Source organism: Hoplias malabaricus, chromosome 7, assembly GCF_029633855.1.
Source record: "Hoplias malabaricus isolate fHopMal1 chromosome 7, fHopMal1.hap1, whole genome shotgun sequence".
NCBI classification, from domain to species: Eukaryota; Metazoa; Chordata; class Actinopteri; order Characiformes; family Erythrinidae; genus Hoplias; species Hoplias malabaricus.
The window spans coordinates 13315610-13328073 of NC_089806.1; the positions used below are offsets into that span (position 1 = coordinate 13315610).

Below are 12464 nucleotides of genomic sequence, written 5' to 3' on the forward strand. Positions count from 1 at the left end.
CGGGTGACTGTCTGTGAGGAGTTTGGTGTGTTCTCCCTGTGTCTGTGTGGGTTTCCTCCGGGTGACTGTCTGTGAGGAGTGTGGTGTGTTCTCCCTGTGTCTGTGTGGGTTTCCTCCGGGTGACTGTCTGTGAGGAGTGTGGTGTGTTCTCTCTGTGTCTGTGTGGGTTTCCTCCGGGTGAATGTCTGCAAGGAGTGTGGTGTGTTCTCCCTGTGTCTGCGTGGGTTTCCTCCGGGTGACTGTCTGTGAGGAGTGTGGTGTGTTCTCCCTGTGTCTGCGTGGGTTTCCTCCGGGTGACTGTCTGTGAGGGGTGTGGTGTGTTCTCCCCATGTCTGTGTGGGTTTCCTCCGGGTGACTGTCTGTGAGGGGTGTGGTGTGTTCTCCCTGTGTCTGTGTGGGTTTCCTCCGGGTGCTCCGGTTTCCTCCCACAGTCCAAAAACACACATTGGTAGGTGGATTGGCGACTCAAAAGTGTCCGTAGGTGTGTGTTTCCCTGTGAAGGACTGGCACCCCCTCCAGGGTGTATTCCCGCCTTGCGCCCAATGAATACAGGTAGGCTCTGGACCCACCGCGACCCTGAACTGGATAAGCGCTTGAATAATAAATGAATGAATTCCAATTATTCTGTACACATTCTCAATATATATTATTTACATCATCTGTCACTGACTGACGGTCGTTACAGAGTGCTGCCATCAGTTTATTTCACTCAATTTTAAAGATATTGGAATTATATTGCATTGATCAAAATTAAAAAATATATCTTGATACAAATTTTGGGCATATCGTCCAACACTCGTCAGTCTTAAAGGCACATGGAACATGATTAGAACTGGTGATGCAAATGTTACAAAGTGAACCATTAGGGATTTTTTTTAATGATTTGCTGCACTGACCCACTACATTGGTCCTGGTAACAGGCAATGGGTCGATTCAAACCAGCACAGAACAAGTGTATTCTCTTTACAAGATTTTTTGTATAGATTTTTCACATCGTTTGGATGACAAAGCTCTCATATTTAATTCCACCTTTTGTAACATTTGGCTTCTCCGAATGTGCATCGAGTGTGGGGGGGGCAAAATAATCACCCTATTATGATAATGCCTCTCCACCTGAAAGCTTTCTGCATAATCCATCATTTGTTTGGAGCATTTCTAAAAAAACATCTCATTATTTCCAAGAAAGGTCACAAGGCTTTCTTCATGCGTCTCAGCGATGCATAATTGAGGACAAATTCACGAGCAACTCCCAGATGCATCTTTGTTTTTCACAGATATTTGGCATCCTTGAAAGGCTGCCGTACTTCAGAGCTCAGAGACTACTGATGGTGGGATGCTAATCCTTGAAGGCTTCCATGCCCACCTGCCAGCACTCATTATTTTCATGCTATTTTCAGGCAAAACAAATGTACAGCACAGAGACCTCGGGCCAGAAGCTCCTCAGAAAAACAAATGAGGACGATTCAGCTGTCAGTCACAGTGATGATGAGAAAGTACACTGTCATGCTCCACTATAAACACCTCCCCAGCCCAGTCATCTCAAGGCCAATTACACACCAACAGTTACAGACTGCATCTCTACCTGCCTCACAGCACTGAACAAGCTACTGTTTGTGGCATTCAACCACAGGTCCTTTCTAACTGACTATATGTGCACACTCCAGAACAGTCTGTATATCAGAAAAGGGAAGGCCTTGGAGAAGGGCTGTGGTTTATTTTTTATTTAAAGTTTATTAAAACTAAAGGTTAAATCAACATCCAAATTTGAAGCATATGCACAGATCATGATCTAATGACGTACAATTAAACGCAAACTGAAACTTGTTTCTAATGCAAAACTGATCCAAGGCTATAAAAAGTATTTAAAAATTATTTTTTTCAACTGAAAACAAATATAAACCTGTCATTAATGTTATTCATTTTCAGGTAACGTTTATGAGAATATTACACATCAGTCCACGGGCACTAGAAATATGAAGATCAAAGATTTAAAAGAACAAAAGATTAATGTATAAATAGGATACTGAGGCACAGTAAATGCAACCAATTTCTAAGACCAAACTTTAGAAGTGTCAACGTTTTCCTGTAGATCTGAAAACCTGAAAGCATGTCTTTGAAAAAGGCATGGGGTAATAAATACACAGATACATTGTGGAAGTCTCAAATTGTTTACATTTTTCGGACCCCTCCCCCACGACACTGAAAAATGAACAACTTGTATCTAATGACCATTTAATTGCAAATTAACGAAACAAAAAAGTGGTCTTTTCAATGTTCCTTTTATCGCTGGTTTTGTAAAACTATAGAACATGAAAAGAAAAATCCCCAACCTCCTCCGTCAGCATCTTCGTCTAATCTTTAAGGTAAATACACTGAACAGAACCAATTTATTTCTTTACATTCTTTTTTATTATGTTTTTTAAATACATAATTTATTGTTCATAAGGTTAATTTTTTTTATTTAAAAACACATATGGTGTGTTTTTTGTTTGTCTTATTTTTTTGGGGGTGGGGGGGGTAGGCACAGATTAATAGCATTTCAATTCATTTTAAAGGGGAAATTTCATTTGATGTACGAAAAAACTGAGTTACGAGCTCGGTCACAGAACAAATTAAACTCGTAAGTCAAGGTATTAATGTATACTGTTTCCAACCATCAAAACCTACCTTAGCATTAAACTGGAGTCAGGAATCAAGAGCCCTGGAACATAGCATGAGTACAAGATTTATTTCCTGTATCATAGCACTATACACTCATTTGACCTTGTCTTATACAGGAATGTTTTAAATGTAACAAAAAAAAAATTCCTTGGCTGCGTTGCAAAAATTTAAATAAAGCTTATACAAGCCATTCACAGTGACACTTTGAGGCTGAAACTAAACAAATCCATCTAAATAGGTAGTATAACAAAAAGCTAGAGAACTTTGTCCAAGGGAAGTGTCTAAGAACACAAAAATTTTTGACAATCCAGAATTATTGAAGAGCAGCATATTAAGAGGCTAGCAGCACTACTGTGATATAAAAGTGAGCATGTGACATTGTGCAAAACCGCTTAACAACACCCTTATTCAGATGAACTCTTTTAGACCTTGTACCCGAGTGAATTAATTCGCAAACAGAGATAACATTCAATAGTCAATACAAAAATATATATGTGTAACAAAATCCTGCAGTGTAGAGTCAACACTTCCAAAACAAAATATACAAGTTCTATTGTTTATGGGAAAAAAACAAAAACAACAGCACTGATTGTTGGCTATAAAAAGATGAGATCAAATTAAATGTTTAAAAAAAATAAAATAAAAAAAAGTAAAAAAAAAAAAAAAAAAACATACAAACATTCAAATCATTTAAAATAAGATCATGAAAATAAAAAGCTCCCACAAGAAAATCTTGGTCAATTTAAATTTTAAACCAAAGAGGGGGAAACCTGAACAAAGAGTCATTTGAAACCCTGATACCTAGGGCTTTGAACTGCCTTTTGCCTGAGGGCCATCAGGCCTTGAGTGGCATGTAAAGACCGTCTCATTTCACACACATGCAAATGTCCTTGAGCTGGAACCAAGTGGTTGAGCAAAGAGGCTAAAAGGAACACACAATTAAGATGCATGAACTGCAATTACACCATGTTGGGAGTCACCTAGAATCGGCCAGACTCAAGTAACACAGGATGTGCATTCATGAGGAATGGTCCACTATTCTTCAGAAAATGTTTATCTTGGACGTTGAAGATGCTTTGTGTAAGACGTCGGTAGCTTGGGTAAGTGGAAGAAATTCGCTTTGAGACCGGCCTTTATCCATGAACTAATGGCACTCCATGATGCAGAGCCCTTTTCCACATGTAATAGGTGGAGCGTGGAGTGAGAGGAAAGTAGGATCTGAATTCTTTAAAAGTAGGGAAAGACTTCTCTTCAAAGCGTTGCTGCAGGAACAGTTTAGCTTTGGCCTTGAAATTTGCCAACGCCACAACATCCATCACAAACATTTGTTCACTGCTGCTCTTCTCAGACAGATGGTCTTCAGGCAGACTGAACTCGGTGGGGATGGCTGACTGCCTGCATAGGTAATCCATAGCTCCATCAAAAGGAAAGTGTGACTGACTTCCCACCTGCTCCGACAGATCCTTAGTCACATTTACTCGTTTCGGCTCATCCGTCTCTAATTTCAGCGGTGGCTTTTTCTGAGCTTCTTTGTCGCGGGGATGTCTCCAAAACCAGTAGTAAGATGTTGAGATGGCAGGAAACTTGAGCTTGAATTTCAGCAGTGACATCTTGGAGTTCTGAACACATGCTTTGGCCTCTTCTCTGTGATTTTTCCTCTGCAGGTAGATCATCCTGAGACTCTTGTGACCACGTCTGGAGATTCTGACTCTGGGAGTTACCCTGCGGCTCTCTGACAAAGCTGGAGACAGCTTCTCTTTCGGATTCTGCGGTTTATCACCATCTGAACTTTCTTCGCCACTACCTGGCAGATCTTTGAAAGGTGTAAACAACATGGCTTCCCTTCTCCAGTTGTAGTATGTGGATCTAGAAATTCCTGGAAACCTTCTCTTGAAGATTCTGTAGGGGAATAAGGTGTTTGTGGCGATGCAGTTCTGGAGGCTCTTCTTGGCTTCCTGCATCAAGGCTGCATTCTGAGCTCGATCACCTTCTAGTTTCTCAGACTTTGAGGTGGGCATGCTGGCAAATGTATCTTCACTTTTTTGTTTCTTGATCTCTGGACAGGACCAGTAGTCCTGGTCAATGCTCTCTCCCGGGCTCAGCTCTCCAGTTGATCCTCCGGAGGCAATGCTACCAGTGGTCATGAGTTCATGTTTCCAGGCATAGTATGTTGATCGGGAGATTTCTGGAAAGAACTCTCTGAACTGGTTCTGGGGTATGAGCTTCCCTTCTTTGTAGCAGGCCTGAAAAAAGTGTTTGGCCTCATACCTGGCGACTGACTTCTTGTGGTATTCTGAGCTTTGCCTCCTCCAGCGATAGAAGGTGCTTTTTGTGATATTGAACTTGTCTTTCAGGGTGGAATAGGACAGCTGAGAGTTCTGACTTAACATATTTAAAGACTTCACCGATGGCAACCGTTGTTCACAGCTAGGGCTTCCGATTTTAAGGTCGCTGGCATGGATTAAAGCGACAAAGTTGTGGGGTTTGAACACTGAGCCTGCTTCCAGCTCACCTGACCACATAATATGAAGGGTGAACGGCTCAGTGTCCTTGGGGTATGACCTGGGGCGGATTAGACGGTTGAAATAGGGTCTGATCTTCAGGTTGTACATGGGGTAGATAGAGTAAATGTTGCATTGGAGGACAGATGACAGTGCATAGACATGCCACATGTTGGCAAAAGAGCCGGGGAAACAGGAGGCCTTGACATCTGCATCAAAGATGGCCTCCAGCACCTGCATGGGAAGCCTGAGCATGTCTTGGGTTTCCTCAGCACAGAGGGAAAACCTGGCTGCCTGTAACATCACCTTGGAGTCTATCATACCGCAGAGGTAGTACCTCTTCCACAGCAGCATCTCCACCACCGTCCTCACCTGCAGCTCCAAGCTCAGGCTGGTGGAGCCCACCAGCAGCATGCTAGCAGCATCAAACAGCATATTGCCCTCTCCTTTGCAGACCAGAGGAAGCAGGCCAGCTGGAGCATCTGTTGGATACAGTCTGTGAGCCACCCCATCAACACCCATCCAAGAGGAGATCTCTGTGCACTGTTTTGTGGGCAGAGGGAAAGGGACAAGGGCCTGCTCCACTTCTAAGGCCACTTTAGTCAAAGCGTCCAAGCCTGTGGACTCTGTGGCATCTTGGAGCTCCCCCAAGACAGAGAGCACCACTTCTTTTCTGTGAATCATGCCTGCAGGTGAAACGCAGATAATAATCAAGGGTTGAAGAATGAAGGGCTGTATTTATGCTAAACATTCAGTATACTTAAGACATTTAAGTAGCTTGTTTGATTTGGATTGAGAAGCTAAAATTACATCTAACACAGACTTTAGCTTAATCACAAATAAGTGCAAGACGTTGGTGGATAACCTATGTTTACATAAACTGTACAGACAAGATATTAAAGTGTTTCCATAAATTACCCTACAGGTTCTATAACAGTGACACGCCTATTACTAAAGTGAACAATCACCAGAAGAAACCTAGCTCCTAAAAATAGTGTAATGTAAATACTGTGCCCCTTTGGTCAAATCAAATGTTTTTGAAAGTCTAATATACATACTTGACAAAGAACACACTTTTTCACATTTTTAAATCAGTTGTAAAAATGATGTGTTGAATTAACTTATTCCTAGATATTACAGTGATGTGGGGCTCAACCAGGTATGGATCATTTTTGTCCACAGGTTTAACTATGGAACCACATACAAATGCAGGGACAGCAATGGATTTAATATAGAGCCAGTGTGGGGAACCCACCACAAAACACAACATTTCTAAATTATGGTGACCCACTGGTCTTTTGCTGGGTACTGGCTGCCAGCCTGGGTCCCAATAAAACCCCAATCACCCAAACCCATGGGCATCTTGAACTCAGTTACCCCCAGGTTCAACACACATGAGCGCAACAAGGATGGATATGTTTAAATATTATGTATAAATATTTAAATATTATGTTTACATTTATGTATAAAATGTGACCTGAACAAAAATAACATAAATATTAATACCAAAACTACAAAACATTAAAAACTAATTACAAACTGATCCAAAACAACTATTTGCCCAGTTAAACAGGTACAGTTTTTTTGGTTTTTTTTTTTTCAGTCCAATACGTTAAATTTAACACGAAGATAGGAAATGTTCATTACAATTTGCAGAAAGAGTTGTGTGTTCTCTGTAAAGGGTGTTAAAGTATATTCAAAAACATGAAATTTAGCAAGAAACAAGACTGTAAAGACTAAATGCATTGTGAAAAACAAACGTTCCTTAAACGTTTTTATCTAGCGATATCTACCTCATTCATAATAACGGCGTAAAACGCTAATTATTTCAACAAAACGTAGTCACTTAGTCACATACTTAGTCTCAAACTTTTCCTCAAAGTTATACTTGTAGGAAGATATTTTTCAAGGTAACAGTCAAACAACGTCCAATAAAGCAGGTAAACTCAAGGTTTCTGAGGCCCGAGCCCGGGTTCCTAACTAAAACATCGCTGAAACGTTTACGGTCGTTTCTTAATTCGTGATTCATGTACTCACTAATATATGGACAAGAGTTTCTCTCAAAGAGAGCTTACCTGGACCCACCGTGGAGCTATTTTAAAGGTGAAAGCTTGATGTTTTTGTAGCGGTAGCGGCAGAATAAATCCCGTGTAGCCGTGTGTTATTGGGAGCTGGATTTCAGTCCATTGCGTTCAGCTTTGGACGTGATAAAAACAGGCAAGACATGGGCAAGGACGGTGGTCCGAGCAGTGGACATTTCAAATGATAAGTACCTCCCTCCAGGAAATAGTCGATCACTAAACAGCGTGGTTGGTGGGTGGGTGTAAGGGTGTGTGTGTGTGTGTGAGTGAGAGAGAGAGAGAGGGTGTATGGGTGTGTGTGTGTGTGAGAGAGAGAGAGAGAGAGGGTGTATGGGTGTGTGTGTGTGAGAGAGAGGGGGGGTGTATGGATGTGTGTGTGTGTGTGTGAGAGAGAGAGAGAGGGTGTATGGGTGTGTGTGTGTGTGTGAGAGAGAGAGAGGGTGTATGGGTGTGTGTGTGTGAGAGAGAGAGGGGGTGTATGGGTGTGTGTGTGTGTGTGTGTGTGAGAGAGAGAGAGAGAGAGAGGGTGTATGGGTGTGTGTGAGAGAGAGAGAGAGAGAGAGAGAGAGAGAGAGAGAGAGAGAGAGAGAGAGGACGTATGGGTGTGTGTGTGTGTGTGAGAGAGAGAGAGGGTGTATGGGTGTGTGTGTGTGAGAGAGGGTGTATGGGTGTGTGTGTGTGTGAGAGAGGGTGTATGGGTGTGTGTGTGTGAGAGAGAGGGTGTATGGGTGTGTGTTTGTGTGAGAGAGGGTGTATGGGTGTGTGTGTGTGAGAGAGAGAGAGAGTAAGAGAGAGAGAGGATGTATGTGTGTGTGTGTGTGTGTGAGAGAGAGAGGGTGTATGGGTGTGTGTGTGTGTGTGAGAGAGGGTGTATGGGTGTGTGTGTGAGGGGGGTGCAGCTTGCGAACACTAACTGCCACTCAGTGTGCACTTAACCAGCAGACGCTAACAAAGACCCCCTTTCACACCAGGGTCAAGATACACCTAATCCAAATGTTTTGTTGTTGTTGTTTTTGATTTACCCTGAAGTATTGTGAACTACTTCATTGTGTCAGAAAACAGTGAAATGTCTTGTATTTTAACGCAAGGTTTAATAAGAGCTATATTCTTGACTGTAAAGATGACATTATTATATTTTTTTTAATTATTGAATCATCAATTAAAACAGCACATTAGCCTGCTTCCTTTCAGAGGGAATGTGGGAACAGCAGATGACCACAGGCTGAAAATAAAATACAAACACTATAATAAATAAGCTGAGATATTTACATATTTTCACACAATCAACTGTGATTAAAGGCCTTGCACAAAATCTAAGAGAAACCATGTTCAAACAACGTTTTAGTAGCTTTTACAATTATTATTTTACTTATTGACAACTAATATCACACACATTTTGTTTTATCAATTAAATAACTGAAGTGTATATTTATTTTTATTTTCCTGTAATGTACCTTTAACACTGTAGACATCTCTGTAATGATAAGGACATTTTGATGATTTTACCTGAATTATATATATAGCTTTAGCGAGATGTTTGATTGCCCACTTGGCTGTAGAATAGACATCACTGCACATGTGTGACTACAGCTACTGACAAACAGAAGTATTTTGGGGAAGAATAATTTGTCTCCTGATAAGTCTCCAAGCTGAAAGTAAATCTTATAAAGCTGCACTTTAGGTCCATTGAGAATATTATAACAATTATAGACTATAGAGTTATCATCAATGAGTTTACTGTACATTTGATACAATTCCATCACAACTATAGATTATAAAGTTGTTGTGCATTAAAATTCACAGCTTCGAAAATAGTGAAATTAAGAAAACTTTGCATAACACACACACACACACACACACACACACATATATATTTCTGGTGGGCCAATTCAAACCTGTTCATAATTTAAAGAAATTCAGAATAAATATGTAAAACAAATTAATCTGTACGCTTTGTGGCTTGTGGTGCTCTAAGCAACTGCTTAAAGTCTCTGAAAGAGACAACTACAAAATGGTAACATTACAGGAGACTGACAATGCCTTTTTAAAACTTTGAATGGGAGTTAATGTGACAGGATTTGTTTTGAAAAAAAAACACAATAATTTTAGGGCTTTTGTAATGCAAAAACTGCAATAAATGAAAAACAAAAATGGACATAAACACTCTTGTTCTGACAGTGGTGGTGTACTGTTTATAGGAAGAAACAACTCCCGCTTCCAAAGCTCCAGCATTTCTTACATAATGAGGATTTCTAAAGGACACTTCTGGTCACGTTACTGCTGTCAAACACAGTTTGAGCTCGACTCTCTCGTCCAGCCAGTTGAGGTGTTTTGTTGATTGGAGCAAAGAGAGCAGACAAAGTGTGCAAATGGCCGTGAGAGAAAGAGAGAGAGAGAGAGAGAGAGAGAGACATAGGATAGCAGCCACAGTGCATATCTAGCTCTCATTTCTGTGGGGTATGACTTTTAACACCTCTGCCTGTCTGCCTTTTGCAACACCTTTTGTTCTAAGAGCACAGTCAATGCTATTTCAGTCTCAAACAAATGCACACACACACACACAATCCCCACCTTCACTGACTACTAACAGGTATATACTCAATGTATGTATGTATATATATGACACCCTGGGACCTGGGATAAATAAAAAAAGAAAGTTCACAAAATCAGCACCAGCTTTAATTTAAATAAATTCTTAATATTGCCCTCTAGAGTATTTACTGCTACATTCGCCTGGCCCTACTGTTTCTGTCTGACATTAAACACAGAACACTCCATCTAGCAGACGGCTTTACCTTGAACTTATAGCATGGGTTATAACAGAAACAGAGATTGTAAAGTTTGGAAGTCTGCAGACCGGACAGGGGCAGAACTCACTGCAGTTAAAGCTGTTTTAACCACATTCAGAATCCTTATTTGTCAAATATTTTTAATTCAATTCGTTGTTGTCCTATGTACATCTGTAATGCTGCTTACAGCTTACATGTCACTGCTTTTTTACCATCCATTTATCACCACAGCGCTACAGTCATGGAACTTCATTATGAAGAAGACTATACTACTACATCTCACCCTAGAATCAGGCACATGCTCACAATCAAAGATGTGAATACATGCCTGTATAAGTCTGTTCACATATTCACTACTTTATTTTATTTTTCATGTAGCTTAATATTGTCATTTATTATTTATTATATATGTAACCTGACACACTAAATCTTATTATACATGTACAATAAAGTATTCATATTTATTTACTGAGACCAGGACACATCAGGTCCAAGTCAAGACAGACATCAGGGCACATCGGCTCAGAGTGAACTATGAGAACAGTTTAACAGTTTTTCAGAAGAAATTAAAAGAAGAAAGTCGAAAAAATGTACTGATTTGTAGCTCGCTTTGCATTAATTATATATGATGGATACTCATTCATTCATTCATTATCTGTAAGCACTTATCCAGTTCAGGGTTCCGGTGGATCCAGAGCCTACCTGGAATCACTGAGCGCAAGAAGGGATCACAACAACACACACACACACACACATTCACTCACACCTATGGACACCTTTGAGTTGTCAATGCATCTACAAATGTGTGTTTTTGGACTGTGGGAGGAAACCGGAGCACACGAAGGAAACCCATGCAGACACAGGGAGAACACACCACACTCCTCAGAGACAGTCACCCGGAGGAAACCCATGCAGACACAGAGAGAACACACCACACTCCTCACAGACAGTCACCCGGAGGAAACCCATGCAGACACAGGGAGAACACACCACAATCCTCACAGACAGTCACCCAGAGGAAACCCGCGCAGACACAGGGAGAACACACCACACTCCTCACAGACAGTCACCCGGAGCGGGGCTCAAACCCACAACCTCCAGGCCCCTGGAGCTGTGTGACTGCGACACTACCTGCTATTTAGTATATTTAGCCTAGTAAAAAGCTACACCTGTCCTTCATATGTTTTCATGCAGATGTCTGAAAAATATTAGATGTGGTTTCCAATGTCTCCGCTTGTGGAATGTGGCAGAGATCTAAAGGATCTGAACATATTTTTTTATAAAAGTGCTGCAAAAAGCGCATGGTGGTTAACAAAACTGAAAACTATTATTTTATGTGGACAGTCTTGGAGCTATTGTGTAAAAGCTAAATTATGTAACAGAGCTGAGGTTAATATATTGGAAAACAAACAAAGATCTCTGCAAAAAAAGCCATCATTTATTTTTAGCCAGTGAGTTAACATCAGCTAAAGAACAGTAAGTAAGTAATAAAATGTGCAGGAGTGTTAGTTCTTGGTCGAGAATCAGCCCATCAACAATCAAAGTATGACCAGGGTGATCAAACGTTTCCAGCGGTAATGATTAGCATATAATGAGCAGTGAGTGGACAGGTGAGTAGACGTGTGGTGTGCGGGACTGCCCGTGGTCCTCCCCCGGCGGCATTTAAAATGCAAATGCTGCAATGCTGGGGTCGGCTCCGGCGGTCTGCCCCATGCTGGGGGGCTGGGACTGTGTGTGTGTGTGGGGCGTCTTCAAAGATGTGTGGTGCAGGGGGACGAGGGGAAGCCCACCACCTTTTGTTCTTGAGCTTGGCCGAGGCAAGAGTCAAGAGCAGGCCTTTAACACCTTCACCCAGAGCTTCTCAACATGAGGCCTCGGCCCTTGAAGCCTGCGCTGCTGACTGTTTGCCTTTGTCCGCTGTGTTATCTCATTAACCAGAGAATGCTAAGCTGAGATGAATGGAGATAAGAGATCAGAAACCACTTCCCCCCCCCTTCCTTTTTATTTTTTAGCTGGAATAGGGCCTGCAAAGATTCCACTGTTTAGAACGTGTAAACATCGTTTCTCTGTGTCTGAGTTTCTTGTTTGTGTTTAGGACTCTGGCCTTTTCTTGTTTTAACACTCAGTTTCAAAGACATGCTCTAATAAATAAGCTGAGATATTTACATATTTTCACACAATCAACTGTGATTAATCAAACGGTGGCTCAGTTTGATCAAAGGCCGTGCACAAAATCTAAGAGGAACCATGTTCAAACAACTTTTTAGTAGCTTTTACGATTATTTTTTTTACTTATTGGCAACTAATATCACATCCAAGTCTCCATCCAGGTCTTAATATAACTGTATGTAACAGATTGCCTGTGAACAGTGTATCTTCGACATGCCACTGGCACTTTAATAGTTAACTCTCTCCCCACCATAATGTTCACA

General features: G+C 41.2%; 1 protein-coding gene across 2 annotated transcripts; it reads right to left on the reverse strand.

The window, feature by feature from the left end:
• Positions 1-2452: 2452 nt before the first annotated feature.
• On the reverse strand, positions 2453-7498 carry vrtn (vertebrae development associated). 2 transcript variants are annotated; one of them, XM_066677240.1, is made up of 2 exons: positions 7248-7498; positions 2453-5848 (listed from the first exon to the last, which is right to left on the reverse strand). In XM_066677240.1, exon 2 carries the CDS (start codon positions 5844-5846, stop codon positions 3795-3797), a length of 2052 nt encoding a protein of 683 aa, XP_066533337.1. In that variant the 5' UTR covers positions 5847-5848; positions 7248-7498; the 3' UTR covers positions 2453-3794. The 2 variants fall into 2 exon arrangements, with proteins under 2 accessions (XP_066533337.1, XP_066533336.1); XM_066677239.1 differs by having other exon boundaries at positions 7238-7498.
• Between the last annotated feature and the right edge of the window lie 4966 nt (positions 7499-12464).

Bases quoted from the DNA above. Each gene is read 5' to 3' on its own strand.
- vrtn (XM_066677240.1), bottom strand. From the start codon at position 5,846: ATGATTCACAGAAAAGAAGTGGTGCTCTCTGTCTTGGGGGAGCTCCAA.